Raw genomic sequence first — 8238 nt, 5'->3', positions numbered from 1 at the left:
CGCGGCCAAGAAAATCTCGGCCAGGGAAGGCTGGAAGAGTTTCTACCGAGGCTATGTTCCTAATCTGCTCGGAATTATACCGTATGCTGGCATCGATCTGGCGGTCTATGAGGTAAGAAACCATTTTTAAACCCCTGAGTTTATCTAGAGTGGGTTAAAGGGGTATTTCATTAAACCCATTGAAAGAAAAAAAAAATGTTGTTGTTTACAAATGCAGAGGAATTAGCTATTAGGCCATTTTCCTACGCGCGTCCCAATATCACTGCTAGCTTCCACGGCAAGACAATTTATTAAGTGTGCAGCATTCATGGGTGTTTGCTGTGAGCATAAGGGCAGTTTGGAGAGTCTGCGTAAACAATTTTAAATAAAAAAGTTGAAAATCAAATTTCAAAAGTGACTTGAATAAACTTCTGTGGGGGTATAAATTAGGAAAATCTGATACACAAGCTTACTGTTGTAAAACCCACTCAGTAAGGCTTTTTTTTCAAACTGGGAATGGAACTTGGGAACCTTTGGTTGGCAAGTCTAGTTTTATTTCCTTCCGACGATTCTGCATAGTAAAGTAATGGTTTATTTAGACCCTTGGGACCATTAGTCAATACAGCATCTTTTCATCGTAACATTGTATACTAACACCACAACTTTCTTGTTCCCCCTCCAGACTCTGAAGAACAGTTACTTCAGGAAGCACGATGACGACAATGAGGCGCCCAGTGTGCTGTTACTCCTAGCGTGCGGCACAGCCTCCAGTACATGTGGTCAAGTGTGCAGTTACCCTCTAGCCCTGGTCAGGACGAGGTTACAAGCCCAAGGTAATGGAACAAACGCATCTTGTAAAGACTACACAATAGACGGACCAGGATCAAATTTTACCTTACACACTAGTCCGGCGGACCCAAATTTTGGTCTTGAGTATGGTCCGGTACAGTTTGGTCCGTCTAATGTGTAGTCTCCTAATGTTTCAAGTCAATGTTGGCTTTTTTTTCCATTTTAAGAACGGGTGCATTCAAAATGCTAAAGCCGCATGCCGCTGGTTCAGTAAAATAAAAGAGCTGTATTTCTAATAAATTTCAGCTCTTTTATTTTACCAAGCCAGTACCTATAGCACGTTCAATGCAGCAGTTTCTAATAGATCACTGAAGTTAAGCAATGTTGCGCGTGATTAGTATCCGTGTCGGTGACCATCTGGACAATCCCGTGCTGGCCCCACTTTTCCAGGCTTGAATGGAGCGTAAAACTTCCGTCACTAGAAACCTTAGCGGTTATAGTGACGTTAAACCTTTAAAAAAAAATAATAATAAAATAAAATAAAAATAAAAATGGACCTATTGCAATATTTTTCCATTACTAGTATAGTAGTAATAAAATGTAAAAAAAAGGTTAAATTTCATCTTTCGATATAATATTCTGACGTCATCTTTTTCTTCGACTTTCAGTTCTCACAAACGTCCCCGGAGCTCCTGAGCTGACTATGACCTCTCTACTTCGACACATCATTCAAACTGAAGGAATCACGGGACTGTATCGGGGTATAACGCCTAACTTCCTCAAGGTAATTCACCGAATGAAGTGAAGATTGCGTTTTTCAACCGTTCGTTGCATTCCGTGTGTCTGCTTGTTTAAAATAAAAGTTGGATTTTAATGGAGTGTTAATTTTATTATAAATGATAGTCACCTATGTCACTCCCCCATCAATACTGTAGACATAAAATATTTTATGACTTGACTTGGACTCGAACCACCAAACTCCCCGATGTTATATCTTGTTTGACGATGATACCCTGAGTGGTATCGAAAGCTCGACAATTTGGTACCTTTTTAACGATAGGTAACTGTATAGATAAAAATATTTTAAACGTCGTTGTCCAAACTTCACTACCGCGTCAGTCGATTTTTGGCGAAATGGAGTTATTGGTATTTTTGGAACCCTCATTTTCTCCCGAATATGTTGGTATATTGAGATTTCGAAGGAAAAAATAAATAATAGTAAACAGAGCGCGATAGTCATACTATAGAACAAAGTTCAACACTGGACAGAGTTTTCATTAAAAAATAAATACGGTGGTAGTGAAATTTAAACGACACGACGATATTTTATTTGAATGAATTTTTTTATTGTTTTATTTTGTTTTCCAGGTCGCTCCTGCCGTCTCCATCAGCTACGTGGTGTATGAACGATGTCGTCAGACCCTAGGCGTCAACATGACGTGATGAGACATCCCCCGTACCGTCTATCACCACCCTGCCTGTCAGGGGAGGTCCTTCGTGTGTCATCGGCTTGCTTCGGTCAGCGAGAGATTCGTAAATTGCCTTGGAATCATGGTAATCCAGCTCGGCCTTGGAATTCAAGCAACCCAGGCTATCTTTGACCCCCCGCGGGTTGTTTTGGACTCCAGGGATCGCCAGAACTTGTCTTTCAAGGCAGCCCGTCTCAAATTCACAACAACCCAGCAACCTTCTGTCTCTAGGAGATTCGGCCTTGGAATCCAAGCACTCCAGCGATCCATCTTGGACTCAATGGAACCCCCACGGGTTGTTTTGGACTCAAAGCAACACCAGAACTTGTCTTTCGAGGCAACCCCTCTCAAATTCACTACCCAGCGAGCTGTCTCAGAAGGCAACCCCTGCAAGTCTCAAATTCAGCCCTCGCGACTCAAATGCAGCCATCTGCTTTGGAGATTTTGGAACCCCACGAATTGCCTTTCGCTCAAGGCAAACTCCACCGTATTTCAAGAAATCGTGCCGGGAAAATCGAAATTCTGCCTTGTCGGAACCATGCGATTTGTATCGTTGTGTCAGCAACTTATGTACTCTGGCTATCTTTTTCGGAAGTGCCGGGAAAATCGGTATTCCGCCTTGTCCGAACCATGCGATTTTGTGTCGTGTGTCAGCGACTTACTCTGGCCTTTCCGGAAGTGCTGGGGACCTCCTCGTGTGCTAGTGTCCTGCCTATTTAATTCTCCATTAGATTTTTCTTTCCTTGCTATTTTTAAGTAGTGAAAATAGGTAGTTAAATATTTCTGCTCTATTTCGCGCAATTCCTTTTTGGATAGCTATTTATCCAGTAGATAACTGACTTTTTATGGAAGAAAGCCACTTTTTTAAAAAGTCAAAATTGGGGAGAAAAGTCAGTTCTCTACATCCTTGCCTAACGGGAGAAATCGAAGATTAAAGAACAATGAAAGAAAAAAGTCAGTTTTCTACATCTTAGCCTTACCGGAGAACGATTTAAGAAATTCCTGCCCCGGCTGGAACTCGAACCCAGCACCTCCGGGTCGAGAATATTGTCTCTGCCATACATATATTTGCCACATTCGGTAATTGACTCCCGGAACTAAAATTTTGGTTTAAACTTGGTTTCAGTTAAACCATTAAATTAAACAGTCTGATTGGCTGAAGTTTAAAATAAACATAGAACTGTTTAATCTAATAGTTTAACCTAAACCAAATTTAAACTGGTCCGGGCCATCTGCGGAGCTCTGACCACATTACAAGGTTCCATCATTCCTTTAGCTTATTAAAATAATTATTAGATAATTAGTCTTGAATAATTATTAATGAAAATAATGATTTTATTGATAAATCATTATTTTATAATATTATTCTGTGTCAATAACTATTTTAGCCCGACTTGTAATGTGGCCATTTTTTTTTTTTTTTTTTTTTTTTTTTTTTTTTTTTTTTTCATTTTTTTTTTTTTTTTTTTTTTTTTTTCAAAGCTCCGAAGATTGTTTTTGAACAACATTACCGGGTGTGACGTTATTTCATGAAACCATTGCATCTATGTTAGGTGAATAAATTGCTAGTTAAAGTAAGTTGTGTAATATGAAGCTGAGACGAAAGAGATTGTTTTTGTTCAGTTTTATTATTTATGACACTGTCCGTGATTTTGTACTTCATGGTGTTTTTACTTTTTGGTGCTCTTATATTTCATTCTATCAGGGTCTACAATACCTTGTAAACCTACGATTAAATGCCACATAAAATTTGGTCGGCCAATTCTGGAATCAAACACAATATTGGAAAGAAAAACTTACTCCTTCTAACTGACCGATAGTATTGCCTGTTAAAATTTCAAGTAGGCAGTAAGTAGAAAAGTGCCCAGATTTGACCTCATTTTTCGAACAAAAGCGATCTTTTTCTCTCTCACCTAGTTAGCGGATATTTTTACTTTCTAACTTATTACTTTTATATTAGGTACATGTTTGAGTTTATCAAATATGTTTTATAAAGAAGCTGTGATCCAAATGCATGTTGTATTTATAGTTTTTCTTTTTTCAATTTATTCGATGTCTTGTTTTCTTCTCTTGATTGATTTTAGATGTAAGATTTGTTTCTCTAGTTCTAATTTGAGATGTGGAGAGACTTTATAGAATTCCCCAAGTGTCTCCTTATGTAATAACGTTGGTTCCTTACATTTGAAGGATGCCTAAAATCGTATATAATAATTTCTTAAATTATGGCTAAATATATTTCCTGATTTCAATCTTTTTACTGAACACATCCCAAACGTATTTCTTCTCCAGGCCCCTTTTACTCGTTATGCCTTTTCCCCTTCCTTGTTTCTTCAAAAGAAATCTAATACTTTGGGATGTTTTCATATTTCATTTGATCAATTGTATTTTACTTATTTTAAGTTTTCAAAGATTTTTGGCCTGAGATATATCTAGTTATCTAGGTACTCAGGTAATGTTGAAAAAATTATATTCTGAAAATAATAAAATTAACTTAATAAATAACCTTATTAGGTGAAAATCAAAAATATAATAAAATTAACCCATCAGGTGAAAACCAAAAATAAAATCTAGGCAACTGTCCCAATAACACAACATCTTTTTGAATAATTTTGTAGTTTTTTCCGGGGTGTGGTACCTAATTATGCACTTTTCCCGAAAGTCCCCTTTTGAAACCAAACGTGATATAGCGTAATCAGCAATCGAATATACCTTGTTTATGCTGCTCGAATAGGACTAATAAGTCCCTTTACCCCTTTTGCTATGTATTTCCATAGTGTATGCCATTCTTCAATCAGTTCACACACACATTTCACCCCCGTTTCTTATAAATCTGTGATCAAACCCCCTTCATACATATTGTTTTTTCTATGTAGTTTGTTTTTTTGTCTGTGTAATCATGGTGGTAGAAATTTAATATTTAGGTTTCTCTTAATTTTCAAGCTGTGATTTCCAAAAAGTTCGTTGTATAGGAGAGTTCAGAACTCGTAGGAAATAGTGTTTTATATTATATTGTTAATTGTAAACGGGGGTGATATATGTGTGTGTCTCTTGGAATGTAACTTGATAATGACTCCAGCATGTGCAACATCAACATATTAACCTATTGAATAATAGAGCATATCTTGTTTGTCCTGTTCTCGATTAGAACTAAATAGACTGTTATTCCAGATCGTTCCAGATTTTTTCAGACTGCATCTATTATTCTAAACCTGTATAGCATTTCTTTTCATAAAACTAACACCATAACTTTCTTGTTCCCCCTCCAGACTCTGAAGAACAGTTACTTCAGGAAGCACGATGACGACAATGAGGCGCCCAGTGTGCTGTTACTCCTAGCGTGCGGCACAGCCTCCAGTACATGTGGTCAAGTGTGCAGTTACCCTCTAGCCCTGGTCAGGACGAGGTTACAAGCCCAAGGTAATGGAACAAACGCATCTTGTAAAGACTACACAATAGACGGACCAGGATCAAATTTTACCCTACACACTAGTCCGGCGGACCCAAATTTTGATCTTGAGTATAGTCCGGTACAGTTTGGTCCGTCTAATGTGTAGTCTCCTAATGTTCGCCATTTCAGTTTCCAAAAGGGACCTTTGCTTGCCATGCAGTAAGTCACAAGTTTTTTCATTTTAAGAACTGGTGCATTCAAAATGCTAAAGCCGCGCGCCGCTGGTTCAGTAAAATGAAAGAGCTGTATTTCTAATAAATTTCATTTCAGCTCTTTTATTTTACTGAGCCAGTACCTAAAACACGTTCAATGCAGCAGTTTCCAATAGATCACTGAAGTTAAGGTGGGTGACCATCTGGACAATCGGTGGGTGACCATCTGGACAATCCCGTGCTGGCCCCACTTTTCCAGGCTTAAATGGAGCGTAAAACTTCGGTCACTAAAAACCTTAGCGGTTACAGTGAAGATTGGACTCAAAAAAATTTATTAAAAAAAAAAAAAAAAATGGAGAAGTATACAATATGTATCTACCATTTCTACTTTTTCCTTAAATGTCTCTTAAGGAAAACATCAGAATGAAATTCATTGAGTAGGCTATTTATTGTCAGGGTCCACAATAAATTATGCCCTGTGGACCCGGCCAGAAATGAAACATGTTGATTTGTTAATTCATACATAGGCTGAACTCTCAATTAATTAATCATCAATTTGTAGAGATAGACCCTTTGAAGGTAGGTACTTTGTTAGGGTACATTGGGTTGCCAGATAGATATTTGTAAAACGCCCCAATGAATGTGAGGACTGATGAAAGACTGATTGGCTTTGTAGAGGAGTGAAAAATAGTTGCGAAGGACTTCTTCAATAAAAAAATGATAGTTATTAGGAGCTTTTTTCCCTTTTATTTTAAAACGTATGATTTTTTTCTTAATTTATTTTAGTCATACTTTTGTTTTTGGTATTTTTAAGCAAATATTCAGCATCTAATGTTTTGGTGAAAGAGAGAGAAAGAGTGAGTGGGTGAATGAGTGAGTGAGTGAGAGAGGGCGTGAGTAAGTGAGTGAGAGAGAGAGAAATGATCGATCAAAGTGGTTGATGTTTATTATTTTAATTTTAGTAAAATCATTTTCAAAGACAATTTCCCCATTTTATTTGTTAACACTCAAACACATTTGATTCACTATTATACCCCCTTTTCTCTATTATATTATTCTAGCGAAAATTCGAAATAAAAAGTCTTCGATCCTCATTATGTTTTTTGAATCTTGCAAAACTTTGAAGTTGTAATTTCTCTTTTATTGAATTTTGACGGAAATTATAGATTACAGAGCTAAGAAATAGAATTAATTCAACTGAAAGTGTGAAATCTGAACGCTTGTCACAAATATGGTTTCCCGATTCGGTCAAATAGTCCTTGACAGCGCTAGGCCGCTGGTACCCGCCCGATATTATTCTAGCGAAAATTCGAAATAAAAAGTCTTCGATCCTCATTATGTTTTTTGAATCTTGCAAAACTTTGAAGTTGTAATTTCTCCTTTATTGAATTTTGACGGAAATTATAGATTACAGAGCTAAGAAATAGAATTAATACAACTGAAAGTGTGAAATCTGAACGCTTGTCACAAATATGGTTTCCCGATTCGGTCAAATGGTCCTTGACAGCGCTAGGCCGCTGGTACCCGCCCGGAATGGATTTCATCCTAAAGAGGATAAAATTTGCCCTGGGCGGGAATCGAACCCGCAACCTAGTGCTTACAAGGCGGACGCGTCTTTTTATAAACATGTCGAATTTTTCGTCCTCATCCTTTCAGCCCATGGATCCCTCAAATATTATGAGAGGGACACGAAAAAAACCACATTGAAGGCTGAGAGGAAGAGTAGTATCAAGGCGGACGCGTCTTTTTATGAACATGTCGAATTTTTCGTCCTCATCCTTTCAGCCCATGGATCCCTCAAATATTATGAGAGGGACTCGAAAAAAACCACATTGAAGGCTGAGAGGAAGAGTAGTATAAACAAGCGGGGCCCGTCCCTCCGGGAATTTTTCGATCTTGGTTAAGGAAAATCAATATTTATATACCTACCTATTTTATTTAATATTCAGTTTATTATTATTCTTGATTTGATTTTTTGGTTTTACTTTTATGTAATGATTTAAAATCAAGACTAGAGCCCGTTCTCCCTTTATTCCCAATATAATGTTCAAGTCACCCATCCATTTATTGGCCTTGCTCGGCGTAGCTTAACATAGATGACGCTAAAACCGGTCTTAAATGATCGACTGAAGTGTTATCTAAAACTTTCTCGCTTTGAGTTCACAGGTCGTCGCGACAAATTTCGAGATCAGAGCTCATTTATGTAAGAAAATGTGAAAAAATCCTCCAAAAACCAGTTTTTTTGGTTTTTTGGCTTTAAGGTTTTCTGGACAAAATTTGCACCACCATTTTCGTAATCCTGGTAAAAAGACCTTTAATTTGATATATAGGTCGACCAGGTTTGGATAAGTCCTTCTATGGGAACAGACAGACAGACAGACAGACAGACTGACTGACAGAC

At 37.6% G+C, this 8238-nt stretch overlaps 3 protein-coding genes across 3 annotated transcripts in view; all 3 read left to right on the top strand.

The window, feature by feature from the left end:
* Window positions 1-4: 4 nt before the first annotated feature.
* On the top strand, window positions 5-2408 carry LOC108253546 (calcium-binding mitochondrial carrier protein SCaMC-3-like; the record flags this gene model as incomplete). The annotated part of the gene is made up of 4 exons (XM_017447700.2): window positions 5-112; window positions 662-812; window positions 1437-1552; window positions 2137-2408. Coding segments are annotated over 4 exons (450 nt in total), but the record flags the coding sequence as incomplete, so codon positions are not given.
* LOC108253547 lies at window positions 2288-3564 on the top strand. Its single transcript, XM_017447701.2, has 2 exons — window positions 2288-2574; window positions 2618-3564. Exons 1-2 carry the CDS (start codon window positions 2320-2322, stop codon window positions 2939-2941), a joined length of 579 nt encoding a protein of 192 aa, XP_017303190.1. The 5' UTR covers window positions 2288-2319; the 3' UTR covers window positions 2942-3564.
* A 1569-nt stretch (window positions 3565-5133) lies between these two features.
* LOC108253545 (calcium-binding mitochondrial carrier protein SCaMC-2-A-like) overlaps window positions 5134-8238 on the top strand; it is a gene marked incomplete at its 3' end in the record, with an annotated part of 4716 nt that continues 1611 nt past the window's right edge. Inside the window, exons 1-3 of the mRNA XM_026830010.1 lie at window positions 5134-5139; window positions 5504-5654; window positions 7494-7675. Of these exons, the coding sequence (XP_026685811.1) occupies window positions 5134-5139; window positions 5504-5654; window positions 7494-7675 (339 nt within the window). The remainder of the gene's footprint in view (window positions 5140-5503; window positions 5655-7493; window positions 7676-8238) is intronic.

Source organism: Diaphorina citri, unplaced genomic scaffold (assembly GCF_000475195.1).
Source record: "Diaphorina citri unplaced genomic scaffold, Diaci psyllid genome assembly version 1.1 scaffold2085, whole genome shotgun sequence".
NCBI lineage: Eukaryota > Metazoa > Arthropoda > Insecta > Hemiptera > Psyllidae > Diaphorina > Diaphorina citri.
Note: the sequence above shows the minus strand (reverse complement) of the source record. Positions and strands in the feature narration are given on the sequence as shown.

What these genes read in the sequence shown, in the direction of transcription:
- LOC108253547 (XM_017447701.2), top strand. Translation starts at nt 2,320, where the DNA reads ATGGTAATCCAGCTCGGCCTTGGAATTCAAGCAACCCAGGCTATCTTT. An exon ending in ACCAGAACTTGTCTTTCGAG is followed by an intron (nt 2,575 to 2,617) that starts GCAACCCCTCTC and finishes CTGTCTCAGAAG; the next exon opens with GCAACCCCTGCAAGTCTCAA.